Source organism: Tachyglossus aculeatus, chromosome 5 (genome assembly GCF_015852505.1).
Source record: "Tachyglossus aculeatus isolate mTacAcu1 chromosome 5, mTacAcu1.pri, whole genome shotgun sequence".
Classification (NCBI taxonomy): Eukaryota; Metazoa; Chordata; class Mammalia; order Monotremata; family Tachyglossidae; genus Tachyglossus; species Tachyglossus aculeatus.
The window spans coordinates 60649149-60674227 of NC_052070.1; the positions used below are offsets into that span (position 1 = coordinate 60649149).

Here is a 25079-nt window from a genome sequence, read left to right on the forward strand (position 1 = left end):
TAGAAGCTAGTCAAGTTGGACACAGTTTGAATCCTCATTTTGCAGATGAGGTAACCGAGGCACAGAGAAGTTAAGTGACTTGCCCAAAGTCACACAGCAGATAAGTGGTGGAGTCAGGATTAGAACCCAGATCCTCTGACTCCCAGGCTCTTTCTAATTAGGCCATACTTCTTCCCGACTCCCCTTTTAAGGGTGTTCACTCACTGAGAAACAAGGAAGCTGCTAAAATTCTCCTTCAGCAAAGCTTATACTTAGGTTTCACCCTGGCCTTGTCTCCATGTTTGGAGCCCCCCAAGAGTTAATGAATCAGTCAGTGGTATTTATTGATCACTTACTGTGTGCAGAGCACTGTACTAAGAGCTTGGAAGAGTACAAAACAGAGAGTTTTCCTCCTGGAGGCAAGAGTCTCTGCCCCACACTCTTCCAGTAGATAGGGGTTTCTGTGTTTTCATACAGAGCCTTTGAGGAGGAGCAGAAGACTAGAAAGTGTGAGATTGTGGCTCGACTCTTGCAAGAAGAAGCTCAAGGAGAAAAGCTGAAGGCAAAACAGCTTGGCTTCAATGCCCGGAAGGTTCCAGAAAAAATCAAAATCCACTCAAGCGTGAGAGCCAAGACCCAGGGTTTCTTGAAGGTTCTCGACAGTGAGCCAATGGCAGCAGCTGCCCCAGCCCTCCAGGTAAGCTGAGAGCGGTTTTCAATTGGAAACCAAAATGTGTCTCAAAATCCAAATTCCCCTTCCCTTACATTAGTAGAACCCAAAAAGCCCCCCGCAGCTTGGGCTGTGAGGGATGCTGGGGACTCATATTCTCACAAAACCAGACAAGACCCTAGGAACTTGGCCCTCGCCTGCAAAGACTGTCTGGCTTGATTCAAACTCACCTGAACTTTCAGGAGGCAAGGTAGATTCCCTTGGTTCCTTTCCATCCACCTGAGAGCTCACCTCCTCCAAGAGGCCTTCCCAGACTGAGCCCCCTCTTTCCCCTCCTCACAGCACCTGTATATGTTTGAACAGATTTATTACTCTATTTTACTTGTACATATTTACTATTCTATTAATTTTGTTAATGATGTGCATTTAGCTATAATTCTATTTGTTCTGACTACTTGACACCTGTCCACATGTTTTGTTTTGTTGTCTTTCTCCCCCTTCTAGACTGTGAACCCATTGTTGGGTAGGGACCATCTCTATATGTTGCCAACTTGTACTTCCCAAGCACTTAGTACAGTGCTCTGCACACAGTAGGCACTCAATAAATACAACTGAATGAATGAATGGGTCCAGAGGGAGATCATCAGGGTTCCTTTGAAAAAAGGAAAGTGAAAATAGGTCAGTCAATCAGTCATTTAAGAGTGCCTACTGTGGACAGAGCACTGTACTCAGCATTTGGGAGACAGCTATAAAATTAGTAGGCATGAACCCCTGCTCTCAAAGAGCTTTCCATCTAGAGTGTAGACATACTAAAATACTTTCAAAGCCCTATTTAAGTCACATCTCCTCCAAGGCCTTCCCCGATTAAGCCCTCTTTCCCCCACCTCTCTCTCCCTTCTGCATTTTCTGTATACTTGGATCTGTGACCTTTGGGCCCTCAGAGGAGGAAACTGAGGCCCAGAGAGGTGAATTTATTTGCCCAACGCCTCACAGTTGGCTGGTTGCAGAACTGGGACTAGAACTCAGATCTCTTGATTCTCCTGATCTCTTTACGGTGATCAACTGTAACGTCTTTCCCTTTGGATGAAATAGGGGAACTTTAAACTTGATTTTGCACTTCAGGTCCTTCTAGAATCTGCTGTGAAACCAGAATTCTGGTTCAGAAGCAGCATGGTGAGGTGGATAGAGCAGGGGGCTAGGAGTCAGAAGGTCAGGGGTTGTAATCTCGGCCCCAACACTTGTCTGCTGTGGGACCTTGGGCAGTCACTTCACTTCTCTATGCCTGTTATCTCATCTGTAAATTGGGGATTGAGATTGTGACCCCCGCAGGGGACAGGGACTGTGTCCAACCCGATTTGCTTGTACCTACCCCAGTGCTTATTGTGGTGCTTGGCACATAGTAAGTGCTTAAAAAGTACCATAATTATTATCATTATTATCATTGTTATTATTATTCATCGCAGCCCTGAGATCCTGCTAGATTGCAAGCCCCTTGAGAATAGGGCTCATGTTTACTAATTCTACTGTCCTCTCCCAAGCAATTGGTATTGCTGATTGATTGACCTAGTGACTGATTTCTGGAAAACTGTTTCTCTTGTCAGTGTAAGCGTAGGCCCCACCAGCTGCCTGAAGTGTGCATAAATGGGTGAAACAGGACTATTCTGTCACTTTTTGTGTGTAAACATCCTCCTCAGCACCCCTGATGTTTGAGATATTTTATCCACTTAGAAACACTTTGCTACTCATTATCTCCTTGTCATTTTATACCAGCGACTTAAGGCTCAAATAGATCTCTTTCATGCAAAGATGACAACCCGACTGGGTATCTGTTCTGGCAGACTCAATTAGCTTAAGATCAATGACTTACGCTTCAGAGGTTATGAAAATTCCACCACTCCAGCGTCTGATCCAGGCACTGTTTGACAGGCTGTAAAAGGACCATGTGCAGCTAGAGAGATGGTTTGTAATCAGAATATGTGATGAGTAGTGAGATGTATCCAGAGGACCTGTGGCTAGTGTGGTGGTGGTACGTAGCCAAATGGCCTGTAGTCAGAGTTCATTCATTCAGTGGCATTTATTGAGTGCTTACCGTATGCAGAGTACAATACAACAGTGAGTTAACAGTCTAGAGGGCCATGTGTAACCAGATGGCTTGTGGTCAGAGTGATAGTGTATAACCACATGGCCTGTGTTCAGAGTGGTCATGTGTAAGCAGCGTGGCTCAGTAGAAAGAGCCCGGGCTTTGGAGTCAGAGGTCATGGGTTCAAATCCCGGCTCCACCAGTTGTCAGCTGTGTGACTTTGGGCAAATTGCTTAACTTCTCTGGCCTCAGTTACCTCATTTGTAAAATGGGGATTGACTGTGAGCCCCCCGTGGGACAACCTGATAACCTTGTAACCTCCCCAGCGCTTAGAACATGGCTTTGCACGTAGTAAGTGCTTAATAAATGCCGCCATTATTATTGTTGTTATTATTATTATTATTATTACCAGACCACCAGGCACTCCAGTGATTGGAGTGGTGGTATGTAACCTGAGTGTGTGTGGTCAGAAGGATGGTGATGTGATGATATGTAACTCGACAGCATGTGGTTGGATTGGTGGTGATGGTGTGTAACCAGATGTCCTGTAGTCAGAGTGCTGGTGGTGTGAAACCAGACAGCATATGGTCAGAGTGATGGTATGTAGCCAGACAGTGTGTGGCCAGAGTGGTGGTGGTGTGTAACTAGGCGGCATCAATCAATCAATCGTATTTATTGAGTGCTTACTGTCTGCAGAGCACTGTACTAAGCGCTTGGGAAGTACAAGTTGGCAACATAAAGAGACAGTCCCTACCCAACAGTGGGCTCACAGTCTAAAAGGGGGAGACAGAGAACAAAACCAAACATACTAACAAAATAAAATAAATAGAATAGATATGTACAAGTAAAATAAATAAATAGAGTAATAAATATGTACAAACATAAATACATATATACAGGCATGTGACCAGAATGGTGGTGGTGTGTAACCAGACAGCCTGAAGTCAGAATGGTGTAGGTATATAACCAGATGGCCTATGTGTAGTTAGAGTGGTCATGATGTGTAACATGTCAGCTGTAGTCAGAGTGGTGATGGTGTGTTACCAGTTGACCCGTAATCACAGCAGTCATGGTTGTGTAACCAGACGGCCTGTAGTCAGAGTGGTGGTGGTGGTGTGAAACCAGACAGCATGTGGTCAGAGTGATGGTGTGTAGCCAGACAGCGTGTGTTCAGAGTGGTGGTGCTGTACCACCAGATTGGTATTAGGCCAGTGTAGTCATGGTGTGTGACCAGATAGTGTGTGGCTGGAGTGACTGTGGATCGTCACCAGATGCTAGAAGCTCCTAAAGGATTTTTCCTTTCCCATTTCAGCCCACCGAGGATTTGCGTTCCCCATCAGCTCCTTCCTGTAAAAACTGGCCAGGGTTGGTAGGAGCAGTCTCCTGTGAATCCGTCCAAGCTGAGGCCATTCACGTCAACACTAACACTGAAGAAGAAACACTTGCTGAACCCGAGATTCTGGGCCTTTGGGCTGAAGAGTATAAACCATATAAGGTAATCTTTCATTTCAAACCCAATTTTTTGTCAGTCGCTTTTATTTGTCTCTAATTCTTTTTTTATGGCATTTAAGCGCTTACTATTCTCAGCATTGGGGTAAGTACAAGTTAATTAGGTCAAACAAAGTAAGACAAAGTCCCAGTCCCTCATGGAGCTCACAGACTAAGTAGGAGGAAAAACAGGTATTCAATCACCATTTTACAGTTGAGGCAATTGAGGCATGGAGAAGTGAATTGATTTGCCCAAAGTCACACAGCAAGCAACTGGCAGAGCAATGGTCAAAACCAGGATTAGAGCCCATGACCTCTGATTCCCAGGCCAGTGCTCTTTCCACTAAGCCACACTGCTTCTCATCTCTTTTATTCATTCAATCGTGTTTATTGAGCGCTTACTGTGTGCAGAGCACTCTTCCACCACTGATCTGGGTATCCAACATTTCTAGAGCAATTGATCATTTTAGATAGTTTTACAAGTGTTCTTTTATGGATCATTATCATGTTCCTGGAATGATCTCCTTTGAATGAAGAAGAAATGAAGGATTCAAATGGCCTAGGTGGTCAGCATTACACAGAGGAGCTGAGGTCAGACTGTGCAGTCCTAAATTTAATGGAAAGAGTATGGGCCTGGGAGACAGAGGCCCCGAGTTCTAATCCTAGCTGTGTCACTTTTCTGCTGTGTGACCTTGGGCAACTCACTTCACTTCTCTGGGCCTTAGTCCCCTCATCCATAAAATGGGAATTAAATCCTCCCTTCCTCTGATTTAGATTATAAGTCCTATGTGGTACAGGGACTGTGTCCAACCTGATTACCTTATATTTACCCCAGCAGTCCTTGACACACAGTAAATGCTTAGCAAATACTGTAATTATTATTCGTGTTGCAATGCAGTCAGGCAAAGCAACTGGCTAGAGGGGACTCCAGTTTGTGGTCATCATTTCATTAGTATCTCGTACAATATTAGTGTCTGTTCTAACTGGGGAGCTCCAGCCAGAATCTGTCTGGGAAGACATATGTCACTGCACATATGGTCCTTTGTTTAATTTTGAAAACTTCATATGGCTCTCTGACCAGCATTTCCTGTGGAAAACCTTTTGGGGTTTTTGGAAATAATAAAAGTGAGTCTTCCAGCAACATTCTGGAGCCAGTAGTATGAAGACTGAGACTGAGCCTCTAAAGTCTGCAAGTGAAAACCAGGCATTTGCCCTGGACAGCCAAAAACCTGCACATCTTCAAAAGACTTCTCCTCCATATAAAATAAGGGTATTTAAGAGGCACTTTTTATGTGCCAAGCACTGGGATAGGTACAAGGTAGGTACAAGAAACTGAATATAGACATGGCACAGACAATTGGAAGCACTTAAAATACAAGTCACAGTAGCAAAGGGAGTAGAAAGGTATAAGGATGAATAAAGTCCTCCCCTCTCCAGGCACACAATAATTATAATAAAAGTAAAAATAATAATAATGATATAAGTATAGTGGTGCTTGTTAAGTGCTTACTGTGTGCCAAGAATTGTACTAAGCTCTGGGGTAGATAGAAGATAATCAGGTTGGATACAGTCCCTGTCCTACATAGGACTCACAGTCTTAGTGCTTGGAACCAAACTGCCACCGGCTCCTTAACTTTCATCCTTTTCCAAAGACTCTGAGCCCACAGGTCCTGAAGTTCCTGACATCTGGATCTCACAGCAGGCAAAGTTATTTTGATGCCTTTCTCCCCCTGAGGACTGTAAGATTTTGTGTACAGGGATCATGTCTCCCAACAATATTGTACTCTACTTTTCCAAGTGCTTGAAACAGTGCCCTGCACACAGCACTCAGTAAAAAATATTGATTGATTGATTCCTGTGATGACTGGTGGCTGGAAGGAGAATAAGGAAGGTATCAGTCAGGCCTTTGGCATTTCTTAGTAAAAATTTGACCCTCCAATGAGGGGCAAGTTGAGCAGTTACTAGGAGAGTGTGTACCTAGCAACTGAAGTTAAGGAATGTGGACTCCTCAAGTCACCCATTTTTTCTGTGGATCAGATATAACTGGGGGACTCCAGAGGGGTACCCCTTGGCCCACTCCTCCTCTCGACGATGACTCTCCATGCAGAATCACCCTGGTCTGGTAAAGAAGCGCCTCTGCATCATTCCTGATTTAGCTGTGTCAGAAAATTGATGAGACCAGTGTTCAATTAATCAATCAATCAATGGTACTAATTGAACACTTATGGTGTGTAAATCTGTACTACTGTACTAAGCACTTGGGAGAGTACAATACAACACAGTAGGTAGTCACGTTCCCTGCCCAAAATGAGCATAAAGTCTAGAGGGGGATACAGACATCATTATATAACTAATTTATAATGTACAATTTAAAGATATATACTTAAGTGCTGTGGGGTTGAGGGTGGCATGAATACCAAAAGCCCAAATGTCACAGATCCAAGTGCATAGACTATGAGGGAGGGAGAGGGAGCCGGGGAAAAGATGACTTAATCACAAAAGACCTCTTGGAGGAGATATGACCTTAATAAGGCTTTGAAGGTGGCAAGAATGATGATCTGGTGTGTGTGGATGGGGAAAGAGTTCTAGGCCAGGGGGAGGACGTGGGAAAGGGGTCGGCGGCAAGGTAGATAGTTAATTGGGTTTGGTCACCACCACCCATTGTTTCTCCTTCCAGTTTCCAGCCCTTCAAACAATCACTTAGTACTTGTGCTTTGCACACAGTAAGTGCTCAGTAAATAAGATTGAATGAAAAGCCCAGAGTCTGTGAGGGAAATGAGCCTCCAACCTGGATTGCATTTTTCTGTCTTAGCCTGTGGGAAAACCTGGCTCAATTTGATTAGTTTGGTTTGCTATTACCCTATTTTTATTTTCTTTTTAACCCAGGTAAAGAGATTGCACATCCAGATGCCAGGTGTCTTCTAATAGCCCCAAACTTCTCCTTCCCACTGCGTGACACCTTGAGAACAAGAGGTGGCTGAGAGCTGTCAAAGAGGCTTTGCTCTTTTTGACTAGTTAGCAGCAAGACTTTTGGCTCCTTCCCACTTGGAGACTGCCTCCATCTAAGGATCCACTCAGCTTTCTCAAACCCAAGGGAAAACTCGGATTCCAAACTCAGCCTTCCAGCTGGCAACCTTGGGCTGTTGGTTTGAGCCAGAAGGGCACTGCTTGTGCCTTATGTTCTACTACCAATCTGATCTCACAGCAGGGAGAGATCAGATCACTATACCCTTCGGGCAAGGGTATAGTGAGCGAGGCTGATTTTAAGTGGTGCTCACGGTTGACTTGGCTTGCATGGAGGTCGAATGTCGTGTTGTAAAGTTGTGCAGAAAAGCCACTTTTCTTGTGCATAAGGTATAATTCCATTTTTGTACAGATGAAGGATGACTGTAATTACGCCTTGTTGTCTCTTTAAGATGCGAAAGATCCAATTCCGCCCTTCTGTGTAAACACACAGTTGCTGCTGACTCATGCAAGTTTATTGGGGCATTTGAGGATTCTCAGAGGACTGGGTCCCTCAAAATGCAAAACTGAAATGACAAGACTAGGGCAGTCTCTGATCCCCAAGGGGTGGCACCAACTGTCTCACTTTCCAGACCCATTCCTGGATTGCTTCCTGATCCTGGAGACTGGATCCTAAGCTGGGTCTAGACTGTATGCTTGTGGATAGGGAATGTGTTTGCTTATTGTTGTTTCATACTCTCCCAAGAGCTTAGTATAGTGCTGTGCACCCAGTAAGTGCTCGATAAATACGATTGAGTGAATGAATGATGCAGAATGAAAAGCTGAAACCAAGTACGAGGCTCAGTTGAAGGGATCCATAGGGGAAGGAGACAGGACAGGGCTGACACATGGTCCCCTGGCCAGTCTTGCTTTACTCCAGTACCTGGGAAGGACCCTTGGCAGCTGGACTCGACAGCTCTTGTTCTCATAATTCCCCATGCAAATCTAGACTAATAGAACATTTATTTTTATTGTCCTTTTTGAGAAATTTTCCTCCCTGTAGCCCTCTAGGGTTGAAGTAATGTCACAGTAATGTCATGGGCTGGAAATTTCCTGACCTGCCTTTTTTCTCCGTTTCCATACATCTGTGTCCCACGGGAGTTTGGTGCCTCTGTAATTCATGCTCCTCATTTGGTAAAAGTAAAAACCCCACAAATGTGACATCGCTCGCACCCAAGAGTTCCTCTTCATTTCCGTTTCCCTCTCCTTCTTATCACTGAGATTGGTGACAGAGAAATCACAGCCACTGTTAGCTCTTAATACTTGGAAGTGGATTTTTTTTTTCTTTATGCCCCCAGGTCCCAAAGGATGAGGTGGATCGAAAGCCTGTGGGTGGGACTCAGATGGACAAGGATATCTTGGCTCACACCCTGGAGAAGCTCCGAGCCGGAATCATTCGCAAACAAGTTGTGTCCGGACATGAATTTAAGGGCTGCCCCTTCTATAGCAAGCCAGACCTCATTCACTTTAAGGTGGGTTGTCTCGTTAGACTCTGGACACTGTTCAGAGGAGCAGATGGAAAATGAACTCTATGGATCTTCTAGGACCTCACCTCCTGTAAGATGTTCACTTTAGATGTCTCTGTAAAAAAAAAAAGGAGTCTTATAGTGAAATATGAACCAAGCCAGTTTACCATCTTTGCAAGATCTCATAAGTTCCTTGAAGTCAGAGATTTTGTCTTCTGTTGTAATAATTAAAATAATAATTATTTCATTAATTGCACATTTACTATGTGTCAGACACTGTAGTAAGCGCTAGGGTGGATACAAGCAAATTGTGTTGGATATAGTTCCCATCCCACTTGCGGTTCACAATCTCAATCCCCATTGAACAGATGAGGGAAAGTTTCAGAGAAGTGAAGGGACTTGCCCAGGGCCACAGAAAAGACACGTGGCAGAGCTGGGATTAGAGCCCATGATTTTCTGAGTCCCAGGCCCGTGCTCTATCCACTACGCCATTGTTCTCTCCCCAGCGCTTAGTACAGAGGTCTTCACACAGTAAATGCTCAATAAATTCCATTGATGTATTGAGCCAAGATCCTGTCACTGAGACCAATAGTTTCCCAGGAAACGGTTTATATTTTCTTCTAAAGAACAAAAAAAACCCCAAAACCCCTTCAAACCCATTGAACAAAGTGGCAGAGGAGGGGAGCTCTTTTCCCTCCATGTGTATCTGGGACCAGTAAAGTTGAAAAATCTTCAGGTAGGAGGCTTAAAATGACCTATTTTAAGTAGATAATGGATCAATAAGGAGGCAGCATGGTCTAGTGGAAAGGAAGCATGAGTTCCAGTTGCAGCTCTGCCACTGGCCTGCTGTGTGACCTTGGGCAAGTCAACTAACCTCTCTGTACTTCAATTTCCTCACCTGTAAAATGGGAGTAAGATAACTGCTCTCCCACTCTTTTGGACTCTGAACCTCATGAGGGACAGAGATTTGGTCAGGTCTGTTTGTCTTGTATCTACCCCAGCACTTAGGTCATAATAAGTGCATAATTAATGTCTTGAGTATTAAGCAGCATTTAGAAAGGTTTAGTTCTATTCTGCACAAGTTTAGCCAGTGGTTTGCAGATTCGTATTCTGGGTGCTGGTTTCTGGAGATCCTGCTCAAATGAGATGTACTTTAAACTACAGTGACTCAAGTCCAGTGGTCTTTATACTTCTACCCCAGCTGGTTCATTTCTGTTTCCCAGAACCCCTTTTTTAGGTCAGGAAGCCAGGGATGTTCCTGCTAGGATTCCAATTTGCTGGCTCCCATCCTCCGGTCTTCCACACACTGTAGCGTTTTCACAGCAGGGATTTCCCCAAGGGACTGACATGTTGTAGTCAATCTCCTTTTCTTTGCTTTTCTTGGCAACCGTGCAGTTGATTCATTTGCCTTTAATGAAGGCAGCCATGAGTCTGAGCCATGGAGAGGCCTGTGTTTAGCCGGGCTGAGCAGGGCCTGCATTCGTTATCAAGAGTGACTGCTGAGAGGGGTGGGATGCGGGGGAAATGTCACCCTGGAAGGAATTAAACCACTTAAATGGATTTGGCTTCGTCGGGTCCCAAATCTCTAGAACCGCTTCCTAATGCCTCTGGGAGAGTGATTTTGTCTTTTGTGTTTCCAGGACTTTGATGTTGGTAAAACCTACAAGAAGAAGATGACATTAATAAATGCATCCTACAGTGTCAACTACTGCAAGATAGTGGGAGTTGGGGAGCATCTCAAAGATTTCATCGACATTCAGTAAGTAAACAGCCACCACCCCCGCAGCTTGGGAGGGTAACATTTCCCTTCCTTCACACTGTGAGTCTGACAGTGCTAAAGCTGGGTGGCACTCCGTCTTTTACGCTAGTGTTTAAACTTGGGGGAAATATCCCAAACAGAATATTTTAGCATAAAATGCTTTCCTGTCCTTATTTCCTTTTCCCCCTTCCTCCTTCCTTCCTTTTCTTCTCTTCCTTCTCCTTTTCCCCATTCTCTCCCTTCCTTCCTCCCTTACTTCTCCCCCTTCTTCCTCTCCCCTTCCTTCTTCCTTTCTTTTTTCTTCTTCTTTCTCCCCTTTCACCTCTTCCTCCTCCCCTCCCTTCTCACCTTCCTCTTCTTCTCTTCCTTCTCCTCCTCTTCCCCATTCTTTCTCCCCCCTCCGTCCTCCCTTCCTTCTCCCCCTTTTCTCTCCCTTTCTTCCTCCCTTACTTCTCCCCCCTCATCTTCCTCTCCCTTCCTCCTCCCCTTCCTTCACCTCTTCCTCCTCCCCTCCCTTCTCCCTGGCTCCCCAGTGTCCTTTGTCCCTGAGAGCTGGCAGCCAGAGGTGGGGTCTGTCATTAACTATCATCATCATTAACCTCATCAGTGGTATTTATTAAGCATTTACTGTATGCAGAGCACTGTGTTAAGTACAATATATGCAAGTCAGTAGGCACAGTTCCTAACAGCAATTCAGCATCTACTGCTTAAGATGGGCCCTTCAGCATTGCTAACCACTCCTAATAATAATAATGATAATAATAATAGTATTTGTTAAGCACTTAACTATGTGCCAGGCACTGTACTAAGCGCTGGGGTGGATACATGCAGATCCAGTTGGAAACAGTCCCTGTCCCACATGAGGCTCACAGTCTTAATCCCCATTTTACAGATGAGGTCACTGAGGCCCAGAGAAGTGAAGTGACTTGCCCAAGGTCACACAGCAGACAAGTGGCAGAGCCGGGATTAGAACCCATGACCCTCTGACTCCCAAACCCGTGTTCTACCCAGTATGCCATGATGATTGATTACCTATTGAGTACTCAAAGTACAAAGCACTGGGCTGGGCACTTGAAAGAGTACATCAACAACAAGACACACATTCCATACCCACAGGTGCTTACATTCTAACGGAGGAGACAGCCAGACAGCAGTACTTTCTACAAATAGTGAAAAACGGGAAAGCAGTGTGGCCTACGGGAAAGAACACAGACCTGTGAGTCAGAAGACCTGGGTTCCATTCTCGGCTCTGCCAGTTGTCTGCTATGTGGCCTTGAGCAAGTCACTTAACTCCTCTGTGCCTCAGTTTCCTCAGCTGTAAAAATGGGATTCAATACTTATTCTCCCTCCTACTTAGACTGTGAGCCCCATGTGGGTCAGGGACTTTGTCCGACCCGATTAAACTAGTATCTACCCCAGTACTTAGAACAGAACTTGACACACAGTAAGAGCTTAACAAATGCCATAATGAAAAGAAAAACAATAGGGGAAGTAGGAGGAAGAATAAAGAAGTAAATATGACAAATGCAAACACCAATAAATATATATACATTCATATCTATAGTTCTATTTATTTATATTGATGCCTGTTTACTTGTTTTGATGTCTGTCTCCCCTCTTCTAGACTGTAAGCCCAGTGTGGGCAGGGATTGTCTCTCTTTATTGCTGAGTTGTACTTTCCAAGCACTTAGTTCAGTGCTCTGCACACTGTAAGCACTCAGTAAATATGATTGAGTGAATAAGTGCAAAGGGTAAGAGTAAGGCTTTTCAAATGCATCCTGTGTCCAACTGTGACGAATCTGACTAGCTTGTATTTATCCTAGTGCTTAGAACAGTACTTGGCATATAGTAAGCACTTAAGTACTGTTATAACTATTATTATTATTATTATGTGGTAATTTTTCTGCCATGGGGAATACTAAGCTAATGACTTTTCAATATAGGTTTAATGTGGATGTCTCCATCCCAAAATCATGAGTTGATTTTGCTAACATCCATGTTAGCTTGTTGTTGCCGTTTTCATTTTCACTGCTGCCTTGCAAATTTCCCATGGCCTAGGGTAACAATAGGACCTGAGCATAAATGGGTCTTTACCACCTCTATGTGTCTTGGGGGAAGGATTGGAAGGGAAATTGTGGCCAGGAATTAGTATTTCTTTGATTTGAATTCACCCTGGAGAGCGGATATTCGCCAAGTTGGCTCAAGAACCTCTAGTCTCTCGTTCCACAAAGAAAAAGCTATTTCCTGATGCAGGGAACTAGGGAACTTGTGCTTCCTTCAATGCCTCTAATTATAAGCTGAATGTTATTGTGATTACAGCTTGGATCCTCCTGGCTCCATGTCAGCTGGAATGTCGTGCAAAGTGGTAGTCACTTTTAAGCCGATGGTACGTGTCTTCGGTAATTAACCTATTTATCCTTTTTTATGGTATTTGTTAATCAATCCATGGTATTTAGTGAGAGCTTACTATATACAGAGCACTTTTCTAAGTGCTTGTGAGAGTACAATAGTTAAGCACTTATTATGTGCCAGGCACTGTACTAAGCACTGGGGTAGATACAAACAGATCAGGTTGGACACAGTCCATGATCCACATGGAACTCACAGCCTTAATCCCCATTTTACAGTTGAGGTAACTGACGCACAGAGAAGTGAAGTGACTTGCCCAACGTCACCCAGCAGGCAGTGGTGGAGCCAGAATTAGAACCCAGGTCCTCTGGCTCCCAGGCCTGTGCTCTTTTCATTAGGCCACACTGCTCCTCGGTGTTTTCCTGCTCCCGGGAAGAGAATCGTAATTGAGGTGGACTCAATTTATAGCCTGATCGGGTGGTGTTGCTCTTTTCTGGTTTTTGCCTTCTTTTGCAGAGAATGGTGGGAAAATCAGTGTCCAGTTAAGAGTGGAAGAGTATCTCCGGGGAATTGAACAGGGGCTTTGGTGGTACTTTCCTAAACCAAGGCTGGAAGGATTCCATTCATTCATTCAATCATATTTATTGAGTACTTACTGTGTGCAGAGCACATACTAAGCTCTTGGGAGAGTACAGTACAGAAATAGACACATTTCCTGCCCCCAACCAGCTTAAAGGTATTCATCGGGCCAACTCCCCTGCCTCTGAGGCAGGCAGGTGACTAATTAACCCATCCAAGACAGGAGAGTGTCTATTCTGTCCTTAAGATCTTCAGGTTTGGGGGTCCCAGGAGAAGCTTAAATAGCACCAACAGCATTCAAAGTATGATTATTGGAGGGCCTGTGCTTAACGCTTTCCTCCATACCAAACCAAAATTCTCAGCTGGGACCAAAGATTGCATTAGTAATAATAATGGTATTTATTAAGTGCTTATTGTGTGCTAAGTACTGTTCTAAATGCTGGGGTAGATACAAAGTAATCAGGTTGTCTCACGTGGGGCTCACAGTCTTAATCACCATTTTACAGATGAGGTCAATGAGGCACAGAGAAGTTAAGTGGCTTGCCCAAAGTTACACGGCAGACAAGTGGCGGAGTCGGGATTAGAACCCACGTCCTTTGACTCCCAGCTCCTGCTTTTTCCACTGAGCCATGCTGCTTCTCCATAAATGCATAGAGAGCATTCATCCCAATGTCCCTCGTGTGACCTAATGGAAGAAGTCTGGGATTAGCAGTCAGGAGACCCTGGTTTTAGACTTAGCTCTGCCACTGGCCTGGGTGTGACCATGGACAAGTCATTTAACTGATCTGTGACTCAGTTTTCTCATCTGTAAAATGGAAATAAAATACCTGTTCTTCCTTCTTGGACTATGATCGCCTTGTGGGAGCCATCGACTTTTCTTGTATCTACCTCAGAAATGGGGAATTATGTTATGACCTGAATTTTTTATGACATTTAAATTCTTCCCTCCCCTTAATTTTTTTTAAGATAAATAAAGATCTTGAAGGAGACATTAAGTTTCTGGCTCAGACGGGTGCTTTTTCCATCCCACTGAAATGTACCACAAAGAAATGTGTGGTAAGTTAGATATTTTCCTTGAAATATTTTGAGTTGGGAGAGCCCCAAATCAAATAGATTCCATGCTAGAATTTCAAAACTAAAAGGAAACTACTTAGAGGATATGTGGCGTTCTGCAGCAATTTCTCAGGTCTCCAAATCCAGGAAGGCTGATCCCCACCTACCATCATCAGTGATATTTAATGAGCACTTACTGTGTGCACAGCACTGTACTAAATGCTTGGGAGAATACGATACAACAGGATTGGCAGAGGCATTCCCTGGCTCTCACTCTCCTTCCCCCTACAGTTTATATGTAAAGTTGTTCGATTGCCTCCCACCCCTTGAATGTCTTACTTTTATAAATCATCCCAATGGAAAATAGTTCAGGGAAGCTTAAAGTTGTAGAGAAATAAAATTCAGAGTGCAGTTTTCAAAGACCTAAGCAGCCTATATTTGGCTTTCCATTATGTTAATCAACTTCCCCAAATTCTTCCCTCTTCCTCATCCATACAGTTTCAACTCACCCTCTGTACTGATTCCTTTGTAATTAGACTAGTTATCTGCTGAGCTTCCATTTTGTGCAATTCACTGTATTGAGCCTTTGAAAAAGTGCAAGGGAAGCTGGCCACATGGAGTTTGCACTCTAATTTGGGAACTCAATCGATCAATCGTATTTATAGAGTGCTTACTGTGTGCAGAGCACTGTACTAAGCTCTTGGGAGTATACACTATAACAGAGTTGGTAGACATGTTCCCGGCCCACAACAAGCAGCGTGGCTCAGTGGAAAGAGCCGGTTTTGGAGTCAGAGTTCATGGGTTCGAATTCCGGCTCTGCCAATTGTCAGCTGTGTGACTTTGGGCAAGTCACTTAACTTCTCTGTGCCTCAGTTACCTCATCTGTAAAATGGGGATTAAGATTGTGAGCCCCCCGTGGGACAACCTGATCACCTTGTAACCTCCCCAGCGCTTAGAACAGTGCTTTGCACATAGTAAGCGCTTAATAAATGCCATAAAAAAAACAAGCTTACAGTCTAGACGGGGAGACAGACAATTAATATACACAAATAAACTATGGGTACGTATTTGAGTGCTGTGGGGCTGAGGGAGGGGTAAAAAGAGGGTGTAAATCCAAAGGCAAGGGAGTGGGAGAAGAGGAAATGAGGGCTTAGGCAGGGAAGGCTCGTTTCTATATGCTATTGCTAAAATGTCCCTGTGCCCCACGAGAAGGAAAATTTCTGATAGCTGCTCTGGCTTTTAATCCCTAGGAAGACTGGCTTGGATCTCATTTTGCATTACTAAATGCATTATTATTGTAGTTCAGAGCATAGTAAGTAGCCCAACCTGGATTTCTGGTAGGTTTGCTGGAGTGCCCATGACTGGAATTCACACAAGACTTAGAAGGCAGTTTCCAGGGGAGTGGACAAATCAGTGCCAACTTCCCAACCGGTGCCCCTTAAAGCATCCCCAATTCTTGGGGAGCCATCTGTGGAGTAAAAGAACCCATGGCCCATTCTTTGCAGGGCCATCTTATAATGCCATCCCTGCCTATTTGAGCGAGGGCCAGATTCCCTCATTGGGAGAACTTTATTGCTGTGTGATCTGAAGTTCTCCTGCCACCCTAGCAATCCCAGCAGTGCCTTTTTCGCTAATATTGAACTTCAAGTTCCCTCCAAGGAAAATCTCATTTGGCAAGCTGGTTGTGGGCTGGGTATGTGTCTGGTCTTTGTTGCAATGTATTCTCCCAAGTGCTTAGTACAGTGCCCTGCACAAATAAATACGATTGAATGAAGTTGCCACCTCCAAGGAAGCTTTCCAAGGGACCACAGTATTCTAGGTGACTGCTTTGGTCAAGCCCGACTGCTCTGCCTCCTGCCCAGACAAATACTACCTCCACCCCAACTTGCTTCCATCAGGCCTGCTTCCTCATTCCTATCATAGCCAAGACTGTAAGCTTGTTGTGGACAGGGAACATGCCTACCAACTCTGTTGCACTGTACTCTCCCAAGCACCTAGTCCAGTGCTCTGCCTGTAGTAAGCGCTCAATAAATACCATTTATTGATTGAGTGATAAATTGGCCTCCACGATGAAGATGGTCAACATCCTCATCAATCTTCTCTGAGGTCTTGTGCAAAGAGTACCAGTCTGAGAGGCAAGAGAGCTGGGTTCTATTCCTGGATCCACCACCTGCCTGCTGGGTGACACTGGAAAAGTCACTTCTCTGTACTTGTTTCCTCATCTGTAAAATGGGGATTCAATTTCTGTCCTCCCTTCTATTTGGACTGCAAGCCCCATGTGGGACTAATAACTACCATCCTACCTCACCTGGGTAGCAGCTGCTTACTACATCTATTTATTTTACGATACTCTGTTATCAGTTGATCCTGAAATGTACTTGTTCTTCAGAGGACACAGACAGGCACCTGTTAATGTATTAAAGAGCAAGCGAGACATAGAGCCACCATGTTTCATAGTACTTTTACAGAATTGCATCTTGGCATAATGAGAAAAATAGGGTAGTTTTCACCAGGTACAAGGTAGCCTTTTTGAATAGCATAATCCATTGACACACTTGGCTCCTCCAAAGACAACCAACACACTGTACCGCTATCTCATCTATCTCACCCCTCCCCCTCCCCCACATTCTGCCTGTAGCCTGCAGCTCCCTCCCCCTTTATATCATCCAGATGATCAATCTCCCCACCTGCAAAACCTTATTGAAATCCCATCTCCTCCAGGAGGCCTTCCCCAGCTAATCCCTCATTTCCTCTTCTCCCACCCCCTTCTGCATCACCCTTGCATTTGGATTTGTGCCCTTTATTTGCCCCAGAACACTTATGTACATATCTATAATTTATAGTGATGTCTGTTTCCCCATCTAGATTTTTAAGCTCATTGTGGTCAGGGAATGTCTACCTACTCTGTTATATTGTTCTCTCCCTAGCGCTTAATATAATGCTCTGCACACAGTAAGTGCTCAATTATTATGATTGATTGATGATGACAGTGCTTGAAATTCAAAAGAACGAAAGGGTCTAAGTGAAATCCAAGTGCTGAGTAGGATAAAGTTCTAGAAAATCCTGAAGCCTGGATAAAATCTCCATCAATGGTATTATTGGGTGGTTATGTGCAGAGCACTGTTCTAAGACAAGCTAGAATTGGGAAGCAGCCTGGCCTAGTGGAAAGAGCGCAGGCCTGGGAGTTAGAGGACCTGGGTCCTTATCCTGGCTCTGCCAATTGCTTGCTGTATGACCTTGGGCAAGTCACTTAACTTCTCTGTTCCTCAGTTCTCCTGTTCTCCCTTTTACTTGATCTATGAGCCTCATGTGGGACAGGGACTGTGTCCAACCTAATTAACATGTACCTACCCCTTTGGAGTCAGAGGTCATGGATTCAAATCCCGGCTCCACCAATTGTCAGCTGTGTGACTTTGGGCAAGTCACTTCACTTCTCTGGGCCCAGTTACCACATATGTAAAATGGGGATTAAGACTGTGAGCCCCCCGCATGGGACCACCTGATCACCTTGTAACCTCCCCAGTGCTTAGTACAGTGTTTTGCACATAGTAAGTGCTTAATAAATGCCATTATTATTATTATTATTATTACCCCAGCACTTAGAACAGTGTTCGATGCATAGTAAGTGCTTAACAAATACCATAAAAAAAGATTTATTTAAACTAGAGCAAGCATTTCACACAGTGCATTGCCCCCAGTGCTCCCTCGATGTGTACCATTTTGGCCAATGATGTGGCCTAGAAATGATTTTCTAGATCTAAAGGAGCTTAAACCAAAAAGCTTGAAAGTGTGGCCATATTGTAAGAAAAGAGATTGTTGAAAAGAAGTAGGAATTACGCAGCCAGAAGGAGGCCCGAGAAGCCTAGTGGAAAGAGCACAAGCCTGGGAGCCAGAGGACCTGACTTCTAATCCCAGCTCCGCCACTTGTCCACTCTGTGACCTTGGACAAGTCACTTTATTTCTCTGTGCCTCAGTTTCCTCAACTGTAAAATGGGGATTAAGACTGAGAGCCCCATGTGGGACAGGGACTGTGTCCAATCCCATTACCTTGTATCTACCCCAGTGCTTAGTACAGTGTCTGGTGCATAGTAAGTGCTTAACAAATACCTTGCAATGCAGTGAACTCCCTCGGTCCCCAGAGGATGATCCTATGCCCTTTCCAGAAGGAGTGGCAAAGCCTAGCCGAAGCTTCAGTCTTTGGCTTTGGGAGCCGGTTCTTCCTCCCTTGAAGTCATTCAGTAAATCAATCAGTTGATCAATGGTATTTATTGAGTAGTTACTCTGTGCTGAGCACCGTACTAAGTACTTGAGAGAGTACAATGCAACAGAGTAGGTAGACGTGTTCCCTGCCCACAATGAGCTCACAGTCTAGAGAGCGAGCATTTGTTTAAGCAGCGCCAATGGGTTACTATTTCCAGGATTGGTTCGTTGAGGCTGGAAAGGAAATTGCTCCCTGAAACGAGACTTGGTGGTTCGAAGGATTTGGCTTTAACATCCAAGATAGAAAAGGGTTCCTAATTGGTGTCCTGATTTGACATTGTCTTTCAAGTGGTAAGAAGGACTTTTGGAGTCTTCTGCTTGAAATGGTAGCTGTCCATTCATTGAATCGACATGCTGCCAATCGGGGACAGCGGTAATTATGGTTTTTCTCCTTCCAGCTGGCACTGGATAAAGAGCTCATTGACTTTGGCACGCATGTGGTGGGGGAGACAATTTCCCGGACCATCACCCTGATGAACCAGGGGGCCTTGGGGACGAGATTCCGGCTCCTCACATCACCAGGTCTCAGTGCTTCCCACCTGACAGCAGCCAAGTCCTCCACTGGGACAACGGTGAGTCCACTCGGTTTCCCAATCTGGCGTTTAAGAAGCAAAAAGCTAACAATTAGGAGAAACAGTGTGGCCTGGTGGATAGAGCACAGGCCTGAGAGTCAGAAGGATCTGGGTTCTCATTCCAGCTCTGCCACTCATCTGCTGTATGATCTTGGGCAAGTCACTTCTCCGGGTCTCAGTTTCCTCATCTGTAAAATGGAGATTGAGACTATGAGCCTTTGTGGGGCAGGGACTGTATCCAACCCAATTACCTTGATTATCTTGTATCTACTCCAGCTCTTATTACAGTGCCTGGCTCAGAGTAAGCACTTAACAAATACCCCAATTATTATTATTAACAATTAGCAGCGGGCACATATGGATTCATCAGCAAAGGTCAGTCAGTCATATTTATTGGGCACTTACTGCGCGTAGAGCACTATATTAAGCATTTGGGAGTGTACTATTGGACAATGCACAGACACATTCCCTGCCCACAGTGAGATTGCAGTCTAGAGGGGGAGACAGACTTGACTGTAAATTAAATTACAGATAGGTACATAAGGGAGCAAGTCTGGTCTATGCAGAAGGGAGTGAGAGAAGGGAAAAGGAGGGCTTAATCAGGGAAAACCTCTTGGAGGAGATGTGCCTTCAATAAGGCTTTGAAGTTGGGGAGAGTCATTGTCTGTTGGTCTCTCTGTTGGCCTGTCATTTTAGGACCCACATGCTAACTGAACCCACAAGTATCCAATCATCATCATCATCATCATCATCATCATCAATCGTATTTATTGAGCGCTTACTGTGTGCAGAGCACTGTACTAAGCGCTTGGGAAGTACAAGTTGGCAACATATAGAGACGGTCCCTACCCAACAGTGGGCTCACAGTCTAAAAGGGGGAGACAGAGAACAAAACCAAACACACTAACAAAATAAAATAAATAGAATAGATATGTACAAGTGCCTTGTTCTCGCCTGTCCTGCCGTCGACCCTTGTCCACATCCCACCTCTGGCCTGGAATGCCCTCCCTCCTCACATCTGCCAAACTAGCTCTCTTCCCCCACCCCCGCTTCAAAGCCCTACTGAGGGCACACCTCCTCCAGGAGGCCTTCCCAGACTGAGCCCCCCTTTTCCTCTGCTCTTCCTCCCCTCCCCATCGCCCTTACTCCCTCCCTCTGCTCTACCCCCTTCTCCACCCCACAGCACTTGTGTATATTTGTGCATATTTATTATTCTGTTTATTTTATTAATGATGTGTATATAGCTATAATTCTATTTATTTTGATGTTATTGGTGTTATTGTTTTGTTGTCTGTCTTCCCCTTCTAGATTGTGAGCCCATTGTTTTGTAGGGATTGTCTCTATCTGTTGTCGAATTGTACTTTCCAATTGCTTAGAACAGTGTTGTACACACAGTAAGCGCTCAATAAGTATGATTGATTGGTATTTATTGAGTGTCACTCATGTGTGGAGCATTGTTCTAAGCACTTGCGAAACTACAATACAGTAGAGTTGGTAGGCACGGTCCCTCCTCACAGGGAGCTTGCATTCTATGGGAGAAGCAGAAATTAAAATGTATTACATGTAGGGGAAATAGTAAGGTGTAAGGATGAGTATCAGCGTGGCTCAGTGGAAAGAGCATGGGCTTTGGAGTCAGAGGTCATGGGTTCAAATCCCGGCCCCACCAATTGTCAGCTGTGTGACTTTGGGCAAGTCATTTCACTTCTCTGGGCCTCAGTTCCCTCATCTGTAAAATGGGGATTAAGACTGTGAGCCTCAAGTGGGACAACCTGATTACTTTGTATCCCCCCAGTGCTTAGAACAGTGCTTGGCACATAGTAAGTGCTTAATAAATGCTATCATTATTATTATTATTATTATGAGTACAGAAATGCTGTGGGCTGGGGTGAGTAGCAAAGAGCTTAAAGAAGTAAAGAGCCAAATGCAGAAGAGCCTGGGAGGCAGAAGAACCTGGGTTCTAATGCTGGCTGTGCCACTTATCTGCTGGGTGACCTTAGGTAAGTCACTTCACTTCTCTGTGCCTGTTACCTCATCTGTAAAAAAAAAAAATAGGGATTAAGACAGATCCCTGTGGGACCTGGAATATGTCTAAACTGTGTAACTTGTATCTACACCAGTGCTTACTACAGTACCTGCCACATAGTAAGCGCTTAACACCTCAGCGCTTAGCGGTTACTAGGTAGCAAGCACTATACTAAGTGCTGGGTTGGATACAAGCAAATCAGGTTGGACACAGTCCCCGTTCCGCATGGGCCTCACAGTCTTAATCCCCATTTTGCAGGTGAGGTAACTGAAGCACAGAGAATTGAAGTGATTTGCCCAAGGTCACACAGCAAACAAGTGGCAGAGTTGGGATTAGAACCCATGATCTTTGATTCCTGTGCTCCATCCACTACACCATGCTGCTTCTTCCACCCCAGGGCTTAGTACAGTGTATTATTATATTATAATAATATATATTACATTATATACATATATACATTATATATATATAAAATTACATTATATACATTATATATCTATTATATTATATAATTGCATTATATATACATTACATTATAAGGGCTTAATCATTAACATATTTATTCTGAAGGCAAGATCGATCACGATCATTTAATGAACAAATAAAAGTTGAAACCATGAAGCGTTTGGTGGGTTTAGTGTCTATGACCAGAATAATGTGTTTCACCCTAAGACCCATGTTAAATGTAGATTCCTCCAGAGGCCTCCGTGCAATCCTCATTCAAAACCCATCCATTCAGCGTCCCCCAGATCCAACAACCATTCCTTCTATCTCTTTCCCCTCTCCAGCCCCCATCTCCAGCTACCTTCCTCTGCTAGGAAGTTATAAGAAGCAGTGTGGCCTAGTGGATTGAGCACAGGCCTGGGAGCCGAAGGACCTGGGATCTAATTCAGGGGATTGACTGTGAGCCCCACGTGGGACAGGGACTGCATCCAAACTGATAACTTTGTATCTACCCCAGCACTTAGAACAGTGCTTGATACATAGTAAGCACTTAACAAATATTATTATTATTATCACCCAGTATACACCCATCCACCTAAATGTCCTCTTCCCACTCAACCCTCATTCCACTCTCAAACAACAGCCATCCACCCCCCATCTATTTGGTATCCCTCCCCCTGATTCTTGAAATCAAGGAGCTCTCGATGTCCCAGTGGACTTGCTCTCTGGAACCATCAGAAGGTTTGGCCCATGGCCTTGGGCCCTGGGGAATGGGAGGGGAGTGGCTAGGAGACAGGGAAAGGGTTTTGGTCATTGAGGGGATGGGTCTGTACCCTTGGGTGAGGTGATAAAAACTTATTTGCAAATCCATGGTCATGTGCTCATCTACCTGAAGTAAACAGTGTCTTCCAAGTCATGGATTCTGCCTCCCAGGCCTAAGGAAGCAGTAGATTCCCATCAGTCTGCCTGAAGGAGTGTTTTTCTCCCAAGGCATTGGGGCAGCCCACAGAACATCTGCACCTGAATGGCATTGGAGTGCAGAGTCGGTGGATCTAAAGTTAAAGCTAAAAGCCATCTGATGACATTCATCTGCTTTTTAGGAGAGTTCCTATTTTTTGGAAGACGAGAAATTTGAAAAGTCTGAGAAGGATTTTAGCAACGTTGAAGTCCTCCAGGTTGAACCAAATCCCCATTCCTCCCCTGAAGTGATCCAGAACCTCCCTCCCACCGAGAACCAGGGCACTGAAGGCCAAGAACCAAGTTCTGGAGAAGGTGAGGACTTTGCTTTGAACACTGCAGTTGCTGCATTAATTTTTCCTTCGGTAAACACCCAGCTCAACGATGAGCGGTGGGTCATGAAAGGCTGAGGCCGCCTGGGTACCTGGGAGGCGGGGCTGGACTTGTGGCCAAGGGAATGAATCTTGGGCTCATTCTCCAGGACTGGGGCTGGGACGTTTGACAGGTGGTACTGTGTGCAGAGCACAGTTGTAAGCACTAGGAAGCAGCATGGCCTAGTGGAAAGAGCATGAGCCTGGGAGTAGAGGACCTGGGTTCTAATGTCAGCTGGGAAAGTCGCTTCACTTCTCAGTGCCTCAGTTCCCTCATCTCAAAATGGAGATTCAATTCCTATTCTCCCTCCTACTTAAAATGTAAGCCCCATGTGGGATCGAATTATTTTATATCTACCCCAAGACTTGGTACAGTGCTTGGCACATAATAAGCACTTAATAAATATCATTATTATGGTTATTATTATTATTATTACTGTTCTCTGGTTTTTACTGTAATAATAATAATCACTTGAGAGAGTACAGTAGAGTTGATAGACATATTCCCTACCCACCAGGAGCTTGCCGCTTCGCCAGGGAGAGAGACACCAAAGTCATTTATAGATGGGAGGAAAAAGGAATTCAGTCAATTAATGGTATTTATTGAGCACTTACCATGCACAGAGTATGGTACTGAGAGCTTGGGAGAGTGCTTAACAAGAGTTGCTAGAAACTTTCCCTGCCACAAGACGTTTACAGTCTAGAGGAAAATGGCCACTTAGATGAGAGAATGCTTAAGCAGTAGGTTACTTAAATGCCACAAAGAGTTGCAAGTACATAAGTGCATGGTTGGGACAAAGAGTTGGGGGAATAAAACCAGAGGAGTGGAGCAATTACTCAGGGAGACACAATAGCTTTTAAAGAGCTACTTAAGTGTAACAGTGATTACCTATAAACCACCTGGCAGGAAGGTTTTTAAACTTCTTCCTCTGAAGGAAGGAGTGACTGCACATTTGCCCAACAAGGGGCAGGGATTGTGTCTATTGACTCTGTTGCACTTTCCCAAGCGCTCAGTACAGTGCTCTGCATACAGAAGGCATTCCATAAATACTACAGATTGATTGATGGATGGATGGATTGAAGGCCTCCCAGAGGAGATGTGATTTCAGAAGGGCTTTGAAGACAAGGTGGACTGGGGTCTGACATGTGAAGGAGAAAGAATGACTTGGGTAAAGAGGGAGAAGAGAATAGATAATTTGGAAGACCAAGCTGGTTTAGTGACTTAAAGGCAATGTTGCTTCAGGTGGAGAAGACTGGTAAATCTCCTTTCATTCTGAATGAATTGGACTATAAGAAACATTCAAATCTCTCTAGACTAAGCTCTTTGTGGGCAGGGAATATATCTACCAACTCTGTCACATTGTACTCTGCCAAGTGCTTAGTTCAGTGCTCTGCACATAGTAAACACTCAATAATATGATTGAAATTTTTTTATTAGAAAGGAATTAAAAATGAAACATACTCAGTGTCTTTGCCTTTCCCGGTGACCATTTGACCATTTTCTGAGTAGCACCATGGCCTACCTGATAGAGCACAGGCCTGGCATTCAGAAGGACCTGGGTTCTAATCCCAGCTCTGCCACTTGTCTGCTATGTGACCATGGGCAAGTCTATTAACTTCTCTGTAAAATGGGGATAAAGACTTGGAGCCCCACCTGGGACAGGAACTATGTCCAACACAATTTGATTGTAGCCACCCCAAGGCTAAGTACAGTACCTGGCACAGAGTAAGCCCTTAACAAATACCACAATTATTATTATTGACATGTTTTGAATAAATAGGCCCTTGATGCAGAGTATCTGAACATTCAGAGCTTCTGGACAGATTATACAGTTTTTTCATCTTTGAATTTTCTTTTCCTGTGGGGAATGAGCCCCAACAAAGAGATAATCATCTGATTACAATTCAATCAAGCCATCTTGCTCCAAAGAAAGATTCCATCTGGCTATTTCCATTCTCAGCCTAGATCACGAAGGATTTGAAGATGTCTTCCTTTCCAGTTCTAATGCTTGAGTATACTATGTCT

The 25079-nt window shown here is 44.4% G+C and overlaps 1 protein-coding gene across 1 annotated transcript in view; it reads left to right on the forward strand.

Annotated features, from left to right (window-relative positions):
• The window catches only part of CFAP74 (cilia and flagella associated protein 74), a 120326-nt gene that overhangs the window by 25209 nt on the left and 70038 nt on the right, over window positions 1-25079 (forward strand). Inside the window, exons 10-17 of the mRNA XM_038746643.1 lie at window positions 457-676; window positions 4042-4224; window positions 8519-8692; window positions 10327-10445; window positions 12765-12831; window positions 14340-14429; window positions 19085-19258; window positions 22826-22997. Coding sequence (XP_038602571.1) covers window positions 457-676; window positions 4042-4224; window positions 8519-8692; window positions 10327-10445; window positions 12765-12831; window positions 14340-14429; window positions 19085-19258; window positions 22826-22997 — 1199 coding nt within the window. The remainder of the gene's footprint in view (window positions 1-456; window positions 677-4041; window positions 4225-8518; window positions 8693-10326; window positions 10446-12764; window positions 12832-14339; window positions 14430-19084; window positions 19259-22825; window positions 22998-25079) is intronic.